The sequence below is a fragment of the Heptranchias perlo genome, chromosome 23, assembly GCF_035084215.1.
Source record: "Heptranchias perlo isolate sHepPer1 chromosome 23, sHepPer1.hap1, whole genome shotgun sequence".
NCBI classification, from domain to species: domain Eukaryota; kingdom Metazoa; phylum Chordata; class Chondrichthyes; order Hexanchiformes; family Hexanchidae; genus Heptranchias; species Heptranchias perlo.
Window position 1 is genome coordinate 18,312,469 of NC_090347.1, and position 20,514 is coordinate 18,332,982.

Below are 20,514 nucleotides of genomic sequence, written 5' to 3' on the forward strand. Positions count from 1 at the left end.
TGTTGGATTATGAAAGGTTATTGACTGATTAAGAAACTAAAGCAGTGTTACATAAATTTAAAATTATCACAAAAGAAATTAAGGAGGAAATTAGGAAATGTCTTTACATTGAGGGCGATTAGTTTTGGAATTCTCTGCCACAAGCTATTGTTGAAGCAGAGTCCATAAATTATTTTAAAAGGAAATTAGATTGTTGCTTGAAGAGAGCATAGGCAGAGTGAGCTGGAAAATAGGATCAGAATAAGTGGCTCATTCAGAGAAAAATGGCAGCACACACTGGATGTGTCAAATGCCCTGTTTGTGTGCAGCAACATTTTATGATTCTTTATACTGTCGTAAAATCCAAGATGAATTCTGATGATCCGTTTAGGGTACTGTTCAGACAATAAACACAACTAACTCTTGTGCCTGATTCATTTTAGACTTTCCAGTTGCTGTACTTCTAAACGCAGTAATGAGCAGAACTGCCTTACTTATCTATTGTGTGCTCCAGGAAAAAGGATTATCCTTCAGAAGTAGTAATCAGATACTCCCCCGATTCTTATGACTGGATTACTTTGGCAGCAGATGTAGTGGGATATGAAAGGACCCATTTTGGAAACCTAGAATTCATAGAACAGCTCAACCAAATATAACAACCTTTTATGCTTTTTCTTTGAGAATGAGATACTACTTTTATTAATATAGATGGTGATGGGTTAGGTTAGTAACTGATTTTGACAAACCCTTCTTTTCTTCTGTCAGTTTGTCGTAATATTGAGCCATTATATTCCTGCATGAAATGTATATGCTTGATGTTTTGTTTGTGAAGTTTTCAACACTGAGTAAAGAGTAAAAATGTATGCACAGATTTGACCGTGATTTGAAAATGAGGATGTTCAAAAGGTGACATTACATTCCAAACACTCTACAAAGAGTTGAGAAGAGTTCGGACCATTTTAGTTTTACAAGAAGCAAGATGGAGCTACAGTTTACAGAGACAACACTGTGCTCAGGGGACATCAAGAAACATTCCTTTTGAGGATGCCTCCTTTCTTTACTGCACAGGGCATATTTGGCTTCTGCATAGTCCATCATTAACCCTGCATGCTCTTGGGGCTCCCTAGCCCAGGCTCTTCCAAGCTCTCTGGACTTGGGTAAATGGGGTGTGCCCTCTATATTAATTGTAAACAATTTTACAACACCAAGTTATAGTCCAGCAATTTTATTTTAAATTCACAAGCTTTCGGAGGCTACCTCCTTCCTCATTTTCCACATTGTTCACCTGAGGAAGGAGGTAGCCTCCGAAAGCTTGTGAATTTAAAATAAAATTGCTGGACTATAACTTGGTGTTGTAAAATTGTTTACAATTGTCAACCCCAGTCCATCACCGGCATCTCCACATCACCCTCTATATTAGGCAAACAGAAACTGTACCCATGTAGATTTATCAGTAGTTTGGTTAGGAATTCCTGTGATTAATTCCTTTGGAACATGTATACCTTCCAGCAATCTCACGCGCCTGGATAGAATTACGGCAAATATAGAGTTTGGAATCACAAGATGTCCCCCACACCTAATTTCAGTGGCTGTGGACAACTTCGGCATTTGTGCAACTGTTTTCATGTGGAAATTGGCCTGTGTACATTCTAAACAGCTGACGGTACCAAATGAACTTCCTGGTTTCCTTCACATTTATGCATTTAAAATGTAACTCCAGACTTTCACTTGACAAAGGATGGCTTTCATTTTGCGGCTGAAGCATGAATAATACATTATTCACTTTCAAAATGTGGAGTTTTATTTTTGTTCCATCCTAATTATAATTCCCCATAAAAGTTGCTCATCTCAACAGCTGCATCAGATGTCAGAATGTTTTCTTGGCTCATTATAACCGCACACTATTATACCACTGGCTTGCTCTCATGACTGGTTGATTTGTGCTTATATATTCTACTCTCAGTAGCACACTTGTATAGTTACTCTCCTATCTACCTGGACCAAAGCACCTTCTCATTTAGAGAATAATACAGTATGTTGTACAATCAATTTTTAAACTTCTTCCATCAGTACTTAGATAGAATTATAGATAAGATGAGCCAATGTAAATACAAACCTAGACAGATAGGCGGATGGACGGATGTAAAATTATAAAAAAATAACAACAATACAGATGTATACAAGGTTTATATTTCCCATACTGGTAACCCACATTTAGCACTGAGCAGTAAATGCAGCATTACTGCTTTATTTAGCATCGTATTTCTTAAACTCGTTTTTGTTGATTATTCCCTTTCAAATATTATTTGAAATACATTTTCATGTAAACAAACCAGAAGTTGGAAAAATACACCCTGTTATCTTACTTTAGGGGCAAAGAATAGAAAAGAAAATGTCCATTGTGTTAACTCTGCATTGGCTACCAATGTGAAAGGTGTGTTGTCATGGAAAAACTGAACCCATCAATTTATACATTGCTATTAAATGAATGAAAGATTGCAAGACTGACCATATGAATGCCCACCCATCCACACTGAGGGGCTGCCCGTCCTTGGAAGCCAATGTGGAGGAGTAAGGTGAGGGTGTGCATTGGGATCAGTTCCCAGTTGGTTGGCTTGTAAAGACGGTCCTCCAGTGACCATCAGGTTTGGATTTAGGTCTCCAGGACAACCATTGGATGGACGGATTCGTGCAAACTCCACAAGTTCTTTGTTTTCTCTGAAATCAATGGAAATATTTTGAATTAGAGACAATCAAAACATCTTTTTCATACAAGGAGTACTTTCACCACATGGACTGCAACGGTTCAAGAAGAAGGCTCACCACCACCTTCTCAAGGGTAACTAGGGATGGGCAATAAATACTGGCCTTGCCAGCGATGCTCATATCCCAAGAATGAATATTTTAAAAATATGTCTCAAGCTTCCTTACCACAAATTTTGATACTTTGAAAACATGATGGATTTTGAAACCAGGTACATTGTTCATTTGTAATCTCACTGCAGTGGTACCCTTTAATTTTTAGATCTGAGTCCTGCTCCTATAGCGAGGCATCAAGCAGACTAAAAGTAGAAAAGCGTATAACCCAGATTTTTTTTTAACATATATATATTGTTCCACCATTTTCTCTTATTTTTATGTCTGTCGATTATTTGTCACCAAACAGCTTCCTTCACTCAGAAGCAGGAGTAATCTGGTCTGCAGACTTCTCGACAACTACAAGGATTTCCACTTCATGATATGTAAGCCAACGGTGTGATTATGTGAGTTAGGTTAGCCAAATGTTCATTGTCTCATTCTCCATGAGATGGAACATCCATTTTAGCTGTCATGCCGAGAAGTGACAAGTCACATTCAGCTAATTGTCTTCCGACCAAGTGTACAAGCGACCAGCGGCACCCTGGGATATGAACGTCATGGTCCATGAGTCAAGCGCATAACCAGGCCTTTGAGTATTAACTCTCCTCTGCAGCTTTTCTGACACTGAAACTGTATTAATCCATAAAAGGTATTACCGAAGTAAGTGGTCCCTTTCCCTATCCAAACGTGCCAGTACCATAATAGTGCTGATTGGAATAAATATATGGAACGTTTTAACATTTCTTAATTCAGGATTAAAAGTAACGTGCTCAGTCAAGTTAGATAATCCACTCAGAGTTGTATGGTTTCTATGAAAGAATATTGGAGCAAAGTGGAATTGTAAAAGTAGTCCGAGCTCACAAACTATTCCATGAATCACAACATCTGTGGTAACCAATTCTGATTATTTGCGCTCAAGCTTTAGGGCGAGACAATAAAAAGGATATTAACAAAGACTGCTGTACTAACATTGTTTTTTTTTATTCGTTCATGGGATGTGAGTGTCGCTGGCAAGGCCAGCATTTATTGCACATCCCTAATTGCCCTTGAGAAGGTGGTGGTGAGCCGCCTTCTTGAACTACTGCAGTCCATGTGGTGAAGGTTGGGAGTTCCAGGATTCTGACCCAGCGACAATGAAGGACCGGCAATATATTTCCAAGTCGGGATGATGTGTGACTTGGAGGGGAACATGCAGATGGTGTTGTTCCCATGTGTCTGCTGCTCTTGTCCTTCTAGGTGGTAGAGGTCACGGGTTTGGGAGGTGCTGTCGAAGAAGCCTTGGCGAGTTGCTGCAGTGCATCCTGTGGATGGTACACACTGCAGCCACAGTGCGCCGGTGGTGAAGGAAGTGAATGTTTAGGGTGGTGGATGGGGTGCCAATCAAGAGGGCTGCTTTGTCCTGAATGGTGTCGAGCTTCTTGAGTGTTGTTGGAGCTGCACTCATCCAAGCAAGTAGAGAGTATTCCATCACACTCCTGACTTGTGCCTTGTAGATGGTGGAAAGGCTTTGGGGAGTCAGGAGGTGAGTCACTCGCCATAGAATACCCAGCCTCTGACCTGCTCTTGTAGCCACAGTATTTATGTGGCTGGTGCAGTTAAGTTTCTGGTCAATGGTGACCCCCAGGATGTTGATGGTGGGGGATTCGACAATGGTAATGCCGTTGAATGTCAAGGGGAGGTGGTTAGACTCTCTCTTGTTGGTGATGGTCATTGTATTAATCCATAAAAGGTCTTACCGAAGTAAGTGGTCCCTTTCCCTATCCAAACGTGCCAGTCCCATTCTTTCCTCGCGAAAATGAATGTTTTCTTCCTCTGCTTCCAGGTCTATGACATAGGCAGAGCGGGATCCTGTCAGAGATAAAGAATTATTTGCAGCTAACCGGCACCCATGCAAAACTCATACAAAGTTTAGCACAGTGGTACAGCTTAATATGAATTCTGGTAAAATTAAATCCACGTCAAGATCAACTGTTCTAACTGTCACATAAAGAAATACAATGAAAAAAGGCCTCCATTTTTTGACATTTAAATTACACTGTGTGATCGGCAACTGCACTAGAATAGTTCTAGGTCCTTCGTAAGGAAAATGTACACGTGTGTGGTGTCTTGTGGCAATGTACTGAATATTTACTTTTGATGTTTGAGGGAAGATTTCATTTATAACCTTTCAGAGAGACAATTTCAACTTCCACATCCAGTTTTTGCTGGATCAAATACTTAAATGACATGGTGAATGACAAATACGATGAAGGAATTAACTTTTCAGCACGGAGATCCTTTACAGGTTTTATAATAAGTACATTTTGGGTCAAACATCTGCACAAATGTAATAAAAACTGAAAACTAATAGTGAATTGATATTAATGTAGAATTGCAAACATATGTGGAGTCTGTGATAAATTTCAGCTTGAAGTGCTGTAAAAATTCTGATTATTTATATTTTCATCTGGATGTTTGAAGTCCTCCTCTAAGTGATAGCTTAAAGTAGGTGACATTCAAACAGGCATATCACCACTTTTTTTTTTGGTCTGATTTTGGACACTTTGGGGTCAGCTTTAGCAGTATTCAGCACAAATCATCTTCATACTGGAAGTGAGGACAGTCAGGGTCATGGGCTTCTCCAAACTGCTAACGTTACAGTACATGATCAACAACTGGGAGCTGTGACTCAACTAGATTGAGCTGGACAATGTAAAGTTTTCATACCGACAGATGAAACACTTTATCTTTGGAATTCTTTACACCAAAAAGCTGTGGAGGCTGAGTCATTGAATACATTCAAGGCTGAGTTGGACAAATTTTTGATCAGCAAGGGAGTCAAAGGATATGGGGAAAGGGCGGGAAAGTGGAGTTGAGGTAAAAATCAGATCAGCCATGATCTCATTCAATGGCGGAGCAAGCTCGAGGGGCCGAATGGCCTACTCCTGCTCCTATCTCTTATGGTCTTTAGTCTTACAAACAAGCCGAGATGAAGTTGAAGCAACCAAAGCAAGGCAGACTGAACTACAGGCTCACCTGCAACTCGAATATGTAACTATTCTGGGAATTAAGTTCTGTGCTACCATGTCATTTAGTAACAGCACTGCACTTAAAAGATTCCCAAGTGATTTGTCACCTATACAAGGAAAGAAAGGTGACGTACTGGCCAGCTTTTACCAGTAATCCCATAGAATAATACTTCATAGAATCGTGGAATGGTTCCAGCACAGAAGAAGGCCATTCGGCCCATCGAGTCCATGCTGGCTCTTTGTAAGAGCAATCCAGTTAGTCCCATTCCCCCGCTCTTTCCCCGTAGCCCTGCAATTGTTTTCTTTCAAGTGTTTATCCATTTCCTTTTTGAAAGCCACGATTGAATCTGCTTCCACCACCCTCTCATGCAGCACGTTCCAGATCATAACTACTCGATGCATAAAGACGTTTTTCCTCATGTCGCCTTTGGATCCTTTGCCAATCAACTTAATCACCTCACTTCTGACAATAACAATCATGTTATGAAAACAGTTAAAAAAAGTAATCAGTGTTGTTAATGGAAGCACTGTTTAACTATTTATTTGTGTCTTTATAACAGTCTCTCACCTTTCAAACCAGGAATATGCCTGTGTTGTCTGCTGGACTCAGCGCTACAAGGCAGTTCATGCTTGTTCTGGTTGTCTTTTTGCCTTGCAACCGCCACTGCGATCCCAACTGGAGGCTGCCGTACCTCTCCATCGCCCTGAGATGACTCATTTTCCCTTCCTTTGGCACAGTCTAGACGCTCCAAATCTAGGCTCGATTTCCCACTTTGGAATTTAATCTCCTGATGGACACAGCTGGCCCTAATGTTTCCCAGACCTCCAAAAGGGGTCTTCTGCCCAACAATCAAGGCCTGTGTGCCTGGAGGAAAAGAGCTGCTGTATTTTAACAAACTCTTCATGGCTGACACTTCATCTGTTTGACCTAACATGTCTTGGTTTAGCACAGATCCTTGTGACAACATTGCTGCCTGCTGTAAACTTGAACTAAAAGGGTCAAGATAGGAGTTTTTCCTGTCTTCACCCATTGGAATCTGAGGGCCCTGCCATGATGGTATGTGAGATCCATTGTAGCTCATACAACTGAGCTCTGGTGGCCTTCTCTTCATCTCCGAACTATTTCCTATATGCTCTACTTCAGGAAGCTTATGGTGTTGGTGTCGTATCCTGGCCACTTTTTGCCCGTGTGAGTCTTTAGAAGCTTTCTCATGTGCATCATTGCCATGCTCCCGGTCCAGCAGATAACTGGAGTGGGTGAGTTTGGCACAGCATGTCTCCAGCTCCTTCGAACAGAAACAATCCTGAGACTGTGGCATAACATAAGTGCTACCTTTCCCTGAGGGGCCCTTGGCTGCCTGAGGTGTGAAGGGCATCACCATCTGTGCACCAGTGCTGCTACCACACTGTTGTTTGGATTTTATGGCTGAATTGTGGGGCCAGTCCATTCCTTTCCCGTCTAGCTTCAGATGTGTGTGTGAATTGGGAACAGTCCCAATATCAGACCTCTCTGTGCCTTTGTCATGTGTCTTGTCCTTCCCTATATTTCTGTTGACCTTGCAGTTCTCTGCAGTGACTTGAAAAGGTCTACTTTTGTCACTGAAGTGTCCCACTGAAGGCACATACGTAGGCCCAGTGACCTTGAGCTCCCTGCCAGCCTTATCTTGAGTAGGGTAAAAAAGGTCTAAGTTGGAATGAACCTGCAAACAGGGGAATGTTCCAGGGGCTGTGCTAGATGATGGAGGAATGTTGGACAATGAAGAAGGAACAGAGTATGCAACAGAATGGTGTGGAGTTTGCCAACTGTCCGAGCACTCGATGTGCATTGGACCAGAGGGACCATTTTCTCTGAAATCTCGCTCAAACCTTAAGCTTTCTTTGGTACACCTGCCTGGGGTATGGATGTCCATTTGCCTCGGTAAAATCCCACCAATATTAGTGCAGCTTGCTAATAAAGTCTTACTGGAATCTCCATTCATAACTTTGGAGTTTGTTAAACAGCTATTGAAGTGTTTATTTCTGTTTTCACACATGCTATTATGCATATTTGTTATGTCTTCTTTGCATCTAACATCTGGCATCAGAGGCAGCACTATTTTATGCCTGTCTTTTCCATCTTCTTCTGAATGTCTTTCCTTGTGTGTCCTTTGACTGTTCATAGAATTGGCTTCATTTTTACTCATCCTTTCTTTACTAGATTCCTTAGCAGCAAGGAGTCTGTCAGTTTCCTTGATGGTTTTGTGGGAGTGGCTCATCTCTCTGTCTCTGCTGCAGGAACCAATGGGATGACTAGGTGCGGCTCGGGAAATGGAAGGAAAACTATGATTGGTTGAGAGCAAGGTTGGCTGTCCAGGTAAATTCCTCAGATAGAAGCCATCTGTAAATTGAGAAAGATCTCATAAGATCCACGCATTATATCACCATCAATAAAGTCACCTCCTTCTGCTTTCTTGTACACCTTACCTTCTGTTAAACTCAAAACCTACATTTCTAGGTAAATCTATACCACCGTATGCTGAATAGTTGTTTTTTTATATAACATATTTTGCCTGAAAATTTTCTGTGCTGTTTTTCTTCCTTCTCTTCCCCTCCTGAAGGCACTGAGTCCTTGTGCTGGAGGACAATTCAAAAACATCAGTTGCCATCCAATATCTCACTCAAGTGGTATTATTCATGTGTGAGCTTTGACAATAAAGGGTTGATTTCCAAACACGTGCTTCGAGCACAGAGCCTGATCCACTAGGAGCACATACTGGGAAATCATGGGCATGCTCCTCAAAATCTTCTGTTCTTTATGGACAGAAATAACATAGGGAGCATGTCCACTGTTTCCTAAAAACCCGCTCGTGACGAGTAAGGTCCTGTGTCAAGAGTGAATTTAGAAAATCAGCCCTTAAAGTTCAGCAGGTTGTTTGACCACAGAATATATCAAAGCCAAGCCTAGTCCTGTTTTCAGCAGAACTCCACACACACGCAGCTCCAACATGAGCAGGAACCCTGGCTGATTTTTCCTTCCCTAACCAGTGGCACTAAGGGTAACTACAGACTGCTGCCCAATCAAGAACAGCTAATCCAGCACAGACTAGGATTTGAACTTGGCATCTTCCTAGTGCATATGGCAATGAATTATTGTTTAATGGAAAAGGGCCTGGCGTAAGGCTATGGCTTGGTTTTAAAAAAAAGCAGCATAAAGCAGAGGTGTGAAAATAAAATTGACATTGAAGGTTTTGTCGAGCAGGCATTATCAGATAATTAGATGCTAAATACCTCGAATGTTTTGCTGTGCTCTGTTCTTTAAGTGTTTAATGGACAAAGTTAAATTGAACATTTAGGAGTTAATTAGGTCCATTCAACATTATCTCATATCAAATAAATGCTTGTGAGTTCTAATACCCTAGGACAAATGTGTTAAACTTCAGAAGCCAGAATGTGTACACCAAAGACTGAACATTTATGTTCTAGTCAGGGACAGTCTGCCCTCCTCCCCATATGGCAACACAGCCATCTTTAGCTCTCTTACTCCACCAATTACTTGGCCAGATTGGAAACGTCACAGGCACAAACCCGACAAACCCGTACCCATGGCACAACATGTTAGTACTTTCACTCACTACCACTTTTCCTTTTCCTTTCTGACTTAATTTTCCCCTTTATTTCCACATCTCTGTCTCCTTCTCTCTCTTTTCCTCTCTCCGTGCTTCATCTCTCTTACCCTTTTTTCTTTATCTTTTTCTATGTTTGTGTCTCTCATCGTTCTATGCCATTGCTTGTCTATGAAGTGGATAATAGTCACAATGAATAATTTCCCGTTGCTGTACGTGCAGAGCCCTGTTTACGCTATTCATTACTAGTGGTCTCGTGGATGGGATTTGGCATCTCACTGCCATGGCTTGGGTTCAACTTCTAATCAGGGAAATCATTCATTTTGGCTCCCCTAATGGCATGGTAGGTACAGTCTATTGTTAATATGAAGTCACTTCATTTGAATAATCTGTTCATTTGAATTTTTTCTGCACAAAAAGCCTTCAGTGCTGTTTTATTTACATTGCTTAGATTGAATTACTGGAAAATTCACATTGCTTAGTGAAATAAAACAACTTTTATTTAACAGTCGACCGTAAACTGCTGTGTTTTGCGATAGCCATACAGCCCAGGAAGGGTCCAGGTTCGGTCTTGATGACAATGAAGGTGCTTCATGTCCCTGAACTATGGAGGAGAATGGGTTCCGACTCATCGGTTGCTTTTCAATAGTGATTGTCTGTGTGCGTGCGTGTATGTGTGCATGTCTGTGTGTGTAAGGTGAAGGAATGTCAAGTGAGAACAAGATTGGGCCTAGTTGCAATGCCACCCCTCCCTCCAATGTCAAACAGCTTAGATAGAACCAGTCATATCCAGAGACACACATGAAGAATGGACTTTTGGATCAGGTACTATAGGCTGACGATGACTGCAGAACTGCAGAGCATGAATCACCTCTCTCAGCACAAGAGGGGTAAAAGAAGAGGAAAAAAGTCCAGAGGGGTTCAAAGGCACTGCACACGGCAGTTAAGTTTACCTACAACATTTAGTACTGATGAAACTAATAGAGATGCTGCCTTTATCGGGAGGATAAAATGGCCCTATCAAGGAAATAGCACCAGCAAAGGTGGTATTTATCTAAAGGCTTTGTACAAATGTCCAGCAGGTTACTTTCAGCTTGCAGGCCATATGTGGTTCATCATTATCTTAAATATTAGGTTTAAACTCTAACTTCAGTGTTCACTGCATATTATGAATCAATAAGAATTTCTTCTGATTGATTTTTTTTTCAAAGTATCATGGATTTTATTTGAAATAAATATTAAAATGCAAGTTAACAACTACAGCCCCATGAAATAGTCCACTAGGTACTATTCAATAACATACACTGCAACTATATTTCAGCTGAATATCTCTAGTTAAAACAATGTGCCACGTTGCAGAGCAAAATTATGCTTGCAACTGGTTGGAAATGACACAATGATTTATACACACAGTACTCAGCCAGGTAAATAAATTGTCATAATTGCTACAGTTAAGTGTTACTTCTGTTAAATTGAAACAAATCATAATTAAAATATAAAAATGTCATTGGCATTACTATTTTGTAAGCTAAATATGAAATAAATTTGGTTATGCTGGCTATTTTACTTGCCTTTTTGTGTATCATAGAACCTGTGCTGACCATAAAGTACACTGTTGCTGTTACCATGGTGATCCAGGTGGCTCATGGGAAGGAAAGTAGAGGCCAAACTGCTTGAAAACCTGGAATATCCTGGAACTAAAGAAAATATAAGGTTAGAGTTGAATAGCACAGTTGCTTAAGAGAGGGTACCAACATTTCCTTTTAGACTACACTTCAGTTATCATAGTTCAAGCAATAAAGTGGTTTTCAAACAAATGTCTTGTAATTGCAAACAGACCATGAAAAAGAAACCACTGAGGTTTCAATGCTTCTGTGTATGATGAAAAAGAATAACAAAAGATATAATCTCCACATTCCCTGTATTTTATTTATGACCAATATGGTGGATTCAACTACTGTACTTTCACAGTGTAGTCTGGCATGTTGCCCTTCACTTTGAGAGCCTGAAACTTACTTTCAACTGAGGATGATTTACCAAAAAGGTCACTTCTCTTTCTCTCGAAAGACTACTGACTGGCAACTAACAGTAAATTATAATTGAGGGCAAGTTAAAAATCCACTGTCCACTATAATCTGTTCTTATCTACACTTGTAAAGTCATGGAAATCACAGACAGAAGGAGGCTATTCAGCCCACTGTGCCTGTACTGGTGCCAGTTCCTTCACCGGAGAAATCTACTCAAATTAATTCCTTTTCCCATTTCCTTTTCATATTCTTCATTTTCAAATACTTATCTAATTCCCTTTTAAATTATGTTATAGTCTCTGCCTCAATAGCCACTTACGGTAAAGCATTACATCTTCTAATAACCGTCTGTGCAAAAACAAAATTCTTCAAATTTTCTCCTTTGTTTTTCTAGTGATAATCCTGAGTTTATGCCTGTGTTACTAGTTCACTAATCACTGGAAATAATCTTTCACTATTTGTCATCTCAAAACCTTTCATAATTGTTGAAAGCCTCTCCTTAACCTTCTCTGTGAGTGAATACAGTCCCAAGTTTTAGCCTTATTTCATAACTATAGCCATGTATTCCTGGTATAATTCTAGTGAATCTTTACTGTATTCTTTCCATGGTTTTAATATCTTTCCTATAATGGGGTTCCCAGAATTGCATGCAATACTCTGACTGCGGCCAAACCAATACCTTGTACAAATGCCAACATTGTTTCCTTGCTTTCATATTAAATATTGCTATTTATAAAACCCTTTTTTATGTCCTTTTCCACCTTTAAAGACGTATATATATCTGCACCCCTTCATCTCTCAGTTCTACAATTCTGTTAAGAATCTTACTATTTATGGTATACTTGCTCTCACTGGTCTTTTTCCCAGAATGTATTACGTTACATTTCTCTGCATTGAACTGCATCTGCCACCTGGTTGCCCACTCTGCTATCCATCTATGTCCTCCTGCAATCTTTCTCACATTGAAATGCCCCCTAATTTAGCAACATTATCAAACTTCAATATAATTCCTCTTGTGTCTGTGTGCAAATCATTTATATCAGGGGGGTATACCACTATCCACATCCCATCAATCTGAAAAACATTGATTTTTGTTTTCTATCCATGTATCTACATTCTCTTTAACACCATTTGCCTTAATTTCTGTAACTAGTTTCATATGTGGCACCTTATCAAATGCCTTCTGAAAATTCATCTATACAACATCTACTGCATTCCCTAAACATTCTGTAATTTCTTCAAAAAATTCAATTAAGCTAGTCCTTTCAAATTCCATGCTGAATATCCCTAAGTCGCCCACGCCTATATATATGTTCATTAATTTCATCCCACATTATGGGCCATAGGGCATGGATTTGCCTCCACTATACCACCTAAAATTGAGAGGAGAAGAGGCAGTGGAGCCGGGAAAAGGGTGGGGAGGCTTATCGCCAGATCCCTGCAGCTAAAATCGTCGTTTGAAGTTCTCCACCCCCACTCTCACTGACAGGGATCTCGGCTACACATCGCTTGACCACCCCACTGCATTTAAATGGTAGCAGAGGACAGGGCTATGGAAACCAGCCAATTTCCCTGCCTTTCCCACCAGCGTACCACTGACCCCAAGTAAGATCAGAAGTGGAGCGGCAGTACTTGCTCAATCGGTAAGTGTCGAAGGCACTGAAGGAAGGAAAGGAGCTGCAGCCTTTATGTGGGCTCTGCACAAGCCATTTTAGTGAACGATTTTTGCATTTTCAAAGAGCTCGTGCTCCCTTTAACTTCAGTTTCCTCTCCCCCCTGGTGCCGCAGCGAGTTCCTGCTGCAGCTTCGCTGGATTTTACTTGTTGCTGGTGGGTGTGCTCCCCCCAGTGAAGCACCGATACTACTGGGGAGCCCTTCCTGCATGTATAATGAACCCTGGGCCAGGAAAATGGGTCAGGCTCATGAGGGGTTGGGAGAGGCAGCTGCAAGTCCATCTCATTTCTTGTAACAAAGCCACCCTGCAGGGAAATCTAACCCTAGAAGCTTACCCATAACTAAGGTATGACGAACTGACCTTTAATTTCTGTGTTTCCCTGTTCCCTTTCCTGAACGGGGGGCGGGGGGGACATTTGCCACCCTCCCGTCCTTTGGCATAGTTTCCACTTCCAAAGACTTTTAGAAAATTCTGGTTAGTGTTTCCATTATCTCCCCCACTCCCTCAGTATTCTGGGTGCTTTCTACATGAGCCTACTTTTCTACTTTCAGTCTCCTTAACTATATTTAATACAGTTTTCTTTCAGGTAGTTATCTCCAATAGTGGCTCTTCCGTATCCTGCACAGGCACTCTTACAGGCCCAATTTCACCTTCCTCTGTAAAAATTGAGGCAAAGTACTTGTCAAGTATCACTGCCATTTCCACACGATCAATTGCATGGTGGCCTCCTTCATACTTAAGTGGTCCCATCCTTTCTTTGGCTATCCTTTTTCTTCATTGTGCTTATAAAAGATGTTGTACACTTATGATACTGAGCTCTACCTCTCCACCACCTCCCTTGACCCCTCCATCGCCTCTGTGCTGTCAGACTGCTTATCCGACATCCATTCATGCCTTTGTCACCTCTCGACTTGACTATTCCAAAGCTCTTCTGGCTGGCCTCCCATGGCCCACCCTCCATAAACTTCAACTCATCCAAAACTGCTATCCGTATCCTATCCCATACCAAGTCCTGCTGACCCATCATGTCTGTTCTCACCGACTACAATGGCCCCCACTCCCCTAATGCCTCAAATTTAAAGTTCTCATCCTTGTGCTTAAATCCCTTCATGGCCTCGCTTCTCCCTGTTTCCGTAACCTCCTCCAGCCCTACAACAAGCCCCCACTACACTCTCTGTTCCTCTGATTCCAACCCCTTGTTCAACACCCCCCCACCCCCCACTTCACTTTGACCACCATTGGCGGCCGTGTCTTCAGCCATCTAGGCCCCACGCTGTGGAATTCCCTCCTGTACTTTGTCCATTTCCACTGCTGGTCCACTGTTCGATCTGCCATCTTTACCCAACCAATTAATCTAGGCGAGGTCCCCTTTCACCCTACTGAATTTGGTTAATTTCCAGTCCAACACCTTTAGCTATAACTCTCATTTTTCTATATTCATTTTCATTGCGAACCTAATTAGGTTATGGCCAGTTTCCCTAGTGCTCTCATACATTCAGGTTGCTTACTTGTTCTACATTATTAACTCGAACTAGATCTAGCACTGCATCCTTTTTTGTTGGTCATGCAACATACCGATTAAGAAAACAGCTCTAGATGCATTCTAAAAACTCCTCCTCATTTGACCACAAAAGTTTGTCTATTCCCAGCTACCGCTGCAAAAGTCTTTAAACTGGCTACAAATCACATCCTCAATGTCTTTCCCACCATTCAGTGGTCTATACCGTACTCCTAATATAGTAACTCCTTCATTATTTCTTAACTCAACCCAGACAGAACCCATCTAAGCATCGCCATTGATAAAAATCTTTTCTTTACAGGTCTGTAATTAACAAGGCCTACTCCCTTTTATCCTTCAGTATCTCTCCTGAAAATTTTATAGCCAGGAATATTTAGTTTCCAGTCCCATCCCAGCTGAAGCAAGGCTCCAGTAAAGGCTATAACATCAAATCCCTCCACTCTAATTAATACCTTTCGTTCTCAATTTCATTTTTAATGCTTTGTGTGTTTGCATATAAACACATCGATTCTGATCCATTCATATTCCTCAGTATCACTTTTCCCTTGTTTTTGTTAATCTTTCCTTCACTATCCTTTTTAACCTCTCGCCATACCCCACTTTTGAACTTAAGAGGTGAGACTTCTTTGTCCTTAACTATACTTTTAGCTCCTCCACTTCTGTTCTTACGGTAAATCTTTTCATTCCACCCCCAGAATTTATAAGTTTAAATTCAAGTCATCGAAAGTAGTTGCAATTCACCTGAGCTTATGAAAATTAGAATTTGCATGTTATCTTCTTGGGAGGTAGTGATGTAACCAGGATGCTCCTATTACAGACATTCCCTGCACTGGGAACAGTTATCCATCATGATTGAATTCTGAGTTCATTTTCATAACTGACTGCACAAATAAAATTTATTAACAAGGAATTTGAGGAAATCATTGAAATAAGATTTCCTGTCTACCACAGTAAGTACTTGCTTTTGGAATTTCCTGTCCTTAGATACATCACTATCAAGAAGGCTCAGTAGAAATGTTGTACTTTTCAAAATCCTGGGCCAGTTGTCTGCAGTTTCAAGCACCAGCAACATTATTCAGCTGGACAGGAACAAAAAAATGATTATAATTCTAAGAGACTGTTCAGCCCACACATAGTTCGAATTTAGGCTTTGTTGCCCTTTTAAAAGGCACCAGCAGAAATGTTGTTTACAATAGCTTATTAAGGTATCCAATCATGGTAACTCCAGTTTTGTGGGTCAATGAGTTATTTGCACAGGCTTCACCTCAACTCATGCTCTTGTTAATTTGTAGTAACACCATCTTTAAGGATTCATTTTCATCTGGATTGATTCCAAATTTACAATACTTTGCCTTGTTTTCACAGTTGTTCTATACCATTACTCCCCAAGATTTAAAAAAATATGTTTTTAATTGAGCACTAATGGGTCTCTTATTAACCCTTTCACTGGTATGAATGGGTAGTTCACAAAGCATTCAATCCAATCTTCATTCATTCCAACATTTTTTTAAACTTTCAGTTGAAAACTGCAGGAATGCTGCAACACAAACTATAAAGTGTTCACATAAATTAACAGGCTCAGATTGGCAGGTGACAAAATGCTTTCTCCTGGCATGTACAACATTTACAATTATGTTTTTTGGGTTTTTACTCTAGATATTTTCCTTGGTTACAACATCACTGACAACTAGTATAACCAGACCTCTCATCCCCATGAACCAGTGTATGGCTTCACCTGTCCAATATCTAGGTGCATGTAGTGAGACCCAGGAATTGAACAGAGTTCTCCAGCTTCCGGGATGTTGCCACATGACTTTCTGCACTTCACTAGGCAGAAGAATAACCACCATGGCTTAGGTTGTAAGCTGCAAGACAGGTTTGTTGAACATTAAGCAGGTACAGCGCTCAATATAACAGTATGTTTACAGTAATTACAGACTTTACTATTCTCCTTGAAATATCAAAAACAACAGATGCCCTCCTGCACTAATCCTCAACATAAAAGTGACCCTTGAGCCGTGGTTGCATACTTCATATGTGGCTATCTGTTACCAAAAAACTCATACATCTAATGGCCACAGACTAACTCAAATTTCTTTGAAAATATCTCGGAACAAAGGGACAGATTGTAGATACAACGGATATTTCCTGATCACGATCATCTCCAGCATCCTTTGAAGCTGTAATTTTAGGTCATTTATACTTATCCAGACAGCTATCAGGGACATTGCCGAACAAGATGACACTAATGGCGCTGCATTTAACAGGCATTAGCATATTAAACTACCTTTTGTTCCTCATAAACAAGCTACACATGCATATTAATATCTTTGGCATGCCAATATATTGCATATACTCTGCAACTTGATGAATCAGCACTTCATTCTAATCCAGCAAGAAAGAATCTAATAAATAATCCATCATGCACAAATAGGCCTGATTTTTGTCACTGTGCAGTATTCACCCACATATTTGCACCATTGTTTTCATCTTTCTATTTAAGCTATTTAATAATAAATTCCTTTAAACAATAATAATTTTAACAAAATGCAGACTATGTCAATAATTTACAAACAAAATCAAAATTTGTGATAGCTTCAGAACAGCCAGAATTTAGTTCAGCTCTGAGAGCGCAGGTATGATCAGAATAAAGTACTGACAGAGTTAAAAACCAAAGGAACTAAAATTCTAAATCCTGGATCTACACCTCAGGTTATATTGTCCAAATGATGCTGACCTATTCCTCCCCACCCCCCCACCCTTTATCAAATGAACAGTACATTAGATGCTGTCATAAATTGTGCATGGCTTGGATTCAATTTACTATCAGCTGAACAATCCATTAAAAGTGTGGCATCTATATTTTATTTCATATATAATTTACTTTAACATATGCGCATTTCTAAAAAAAATTATATTTGTATCTAAATAGTTACACGTGTGCAACCTCAACTCAGCCAATCTTGCTCCATCTCATCTTGTCTCTGGCTCAAGCAGCAGCAGTGCCATGATATCGTGGGCTACAGTAAGATGGAAATGGTTCCAAACGAGCAGCTTCCATGCCAACGGCAATTCACATGTAGCAGATAAAGCCACGTGCTGAAAGGGTTAATGTGCAGTTGTTGTATTAAAGCTGTCTCCTTTAATTAGGGTTGTTAAAAGTTTAACTAGTTCCACTAAAGTAAATGAGAGTCTGTAAATTCCAATTGCAGATGCCTGACTCCCACATGGAGTCACCTTTCCCCCTCAGAAAGTCACTCCCATTGTGACAGATGGACATTAAACATCTGTGCTGCTACATTCAATACACAGTGTAACAATTCTACCTCTAAATACCATAAGATCTCCAAGGCATCAGCTCCACTGTAGAACTGTAGTTGATGCTCCATTAACTGTAATTTCCAAACTTAATTGTAAAGTATGTTAAAAACAATTTGTAGATGTGATGAAGATTATACTTGTGGGTGGTGTAACGGCATAGCTTTCTGTGGAAGACTGACCCTTACTGATTTTTTAACACATTCTTATGGAGCTGATAATGGTTGAGAATATACATTGACATATGTGAACAAGTGGGTTAATTTTCAAATCGATGTGTAATAGGGCACAGTCGGGATGAGGATTAAACTTTGCTTGAGTTTATGCTTTGGAAAGCCCACTTCAATCTCAGCTTTTTATGTTTGAAAATGCAGCCCATTCCCCAACTGTGCTGTTTTAAACTTTCAACACTGAGCTGCTCATTGTTAAAGGATCTAAATCAGGTGGCACGGGTGGCTGTTAGAGAGTAAACGTGATGTTGGATGGCCTGCTGATTGATGCAAGAGCAAATTCCACCAATCTCATGCTTCCAATATGGAACCTTGGCAAAACAGTAAGGTTTTATTTGTTTTCTTTAATGACTGACTACGTCTTTTTTTCCAATCAGTGATAAAATCCTTCATTCAGCACTTCTCATTACTGCTGTGTTGAATCCATTTTTACTACAACTTTGGCCATAGTTTTTCCAATCCAACATAATTTATTGATGTAATTTGTGAGTGAGTGAGTGAAAGAAACATAAAGCATCCCCTTACACTCTGTACTTATAGCCAAATAAGTGCGCACGGCTGCATGCAGCAGTGCACATCTACGACACCATTACGTTACAACAGGTGCAGTTGTGGGAGAGGGGGTGGAAATGCATCAAATCGTCAATAACCCTAAATAATTCAAAAGCTATCAAAACCATCAGGAATTCAGAATAAACTGAATATTCAAGTTGCATACCTTCTATTGCTCCAGATCACTGGCAAATCATAACAAAACTGTTAAATTCTCATAGAAGGACTTAACCATTATTCTGCAGTAACTAAAAGAGAATAATGACCTATAATTAACATGTTTGTCATTTTACGTTTTTTTTTCCCACGAGGGAGTACTGCAGCTTTAAGAGTGAAGAGGAACTGTATGATACACAAGTGTGCAGTGCCCTGCCAAGACTATGCTCCAGCACTCACTGGCAGCCACTAACACACCAGAGAACAATGACTTCTGTATTCCAACAGGGAGAGTGCGAGAGAGAACAAGTCTGTATCAAAAAAAATTCATTTTTAATAGTAACAGCTGTCCCTGGAGCCGTGACCCTCACAACATTGGAACAGTGGAGCTCTTTCAAGGAGTGACAAAATAAGCACCGATGCAGCTGTGCACGGGAACTCATTTACAGTTCAGGCAGATTAACGCACATGTCCTGAATAGGAGACAAGAATTTTGATTTACGGAAGCCAAAGATTAACTCTTAGGGGTCAAAATAATTCTAACACAGATGAATAATGACACACAAGTGTGAAGACATCTCTGGGCACATCTAGGCCATAAATAGGGCTTTTTCCAGTTAACTTATCAGTGTCATCTTGAGTACTGGAGAAGAATTTCAATACCTGTATGTGTGTGTATATATATATATATGTGTGTGTGTACGTATACATATATGTGTGTGCATGTGCATAAAACAATACTATTCTGTACATTTCTCCAATTCTATGTTATAATAATATTCACAATTAGAAAACCAGAGAAAAAGTGGAGCTGGGCAGTGCAATGGCACAGAAATTGATTTTACTGGTGTAACACGACATAAAACACGTGGATTTTGAAAGCTAACCAAAATTCAGGTTGAGTCTGATTAATGATGGTTCTTAATAGCAAAATGCATCCCATCCTTGTAATATTATAGTCCTCGGACCCAAGCGTTCTGATGGAGGGAACATGCCCTAACACAGTACAAAATATAACGAGAGGTTAAAAACAAGCTGCAACATTTTTCTGTATGATTTACATGTGGCATATTAACAAGCCAATGTGGTAACATTTCATTTAACTATACCACAATTCTGAGTAAGATCAATGTGAAAGAATAACGTTGCTCTTCCCAGTACAATGTGAGCAATGTCTGGGTCCAAAAACAGAACACATAGATCATGCTGCTTGTTCAATAGATCCAAACTACAACAGCAATTTTTGTATCTTTGATGTTGAGTCTGATAATTGTTTATCCTGTTCTTGTGTTGTTGATATAAAATAACAACCAAAACAACAACAACAAGATAACTATTCTGATCACTGTGCTACAACAATTTGTTTTTAACTCATGCAATGAGAGGTTTGATTGTAATACAAGATCCATACGACAACTGAATCATGTTCTCATCATACTTGTTGGCAATATACGTACTTTTTCCACTTAGTGATCATATAATAGATATATACTATATGTAGAGGTCACTAATACTATGAGTTGCCATCCACAAACTGCTAATTCGCAGCATTTCAGAAACAAAGCTTTGTCATTTTTTCCCAAAATTTA

General features: G+C 40.1%; 1 protein-coding gene across 2 annotated transcripts in view; it reads right to left on the bottom strand.

Moving 5' to 3' along the window:
* The window catches only part of bahcc1b (BAH domain and coiled-coil containing 1b), a 220,666-nt gene that overhangs the window by 110,521 nt on the left and 89,631 nt on the right, over positions 1–20,514 (bottom strand). For both annotated transcript variants that reach the window (XR_010966970.1, XM_068004128.1), the window contains exons 4-7: positions 11,020–11,145; positions 6,415–8,223; positions 4,575–4,686; positions 2,489–2,697 (exon numbers count right to left, since the gene is read on the bottom strand). Coding sequence is in view for 1 of the 2 variants with exons in the window: in XM_068004128.1 (XP_067860229.1) it covers positions 2,489–2,697; positions 4,575–4,686; positions 6,415–8,223; positions 11,020–11,145 (2,256 nt within the window). In the remaining variant the exon portion in view is untranslated. The remainder of the gene's footprint in view (positions 1–2,488; positions 2,698–4,574; positions 4,687–6,414; positions 8,224–11,019; positions 11,146–20,514) is intronic.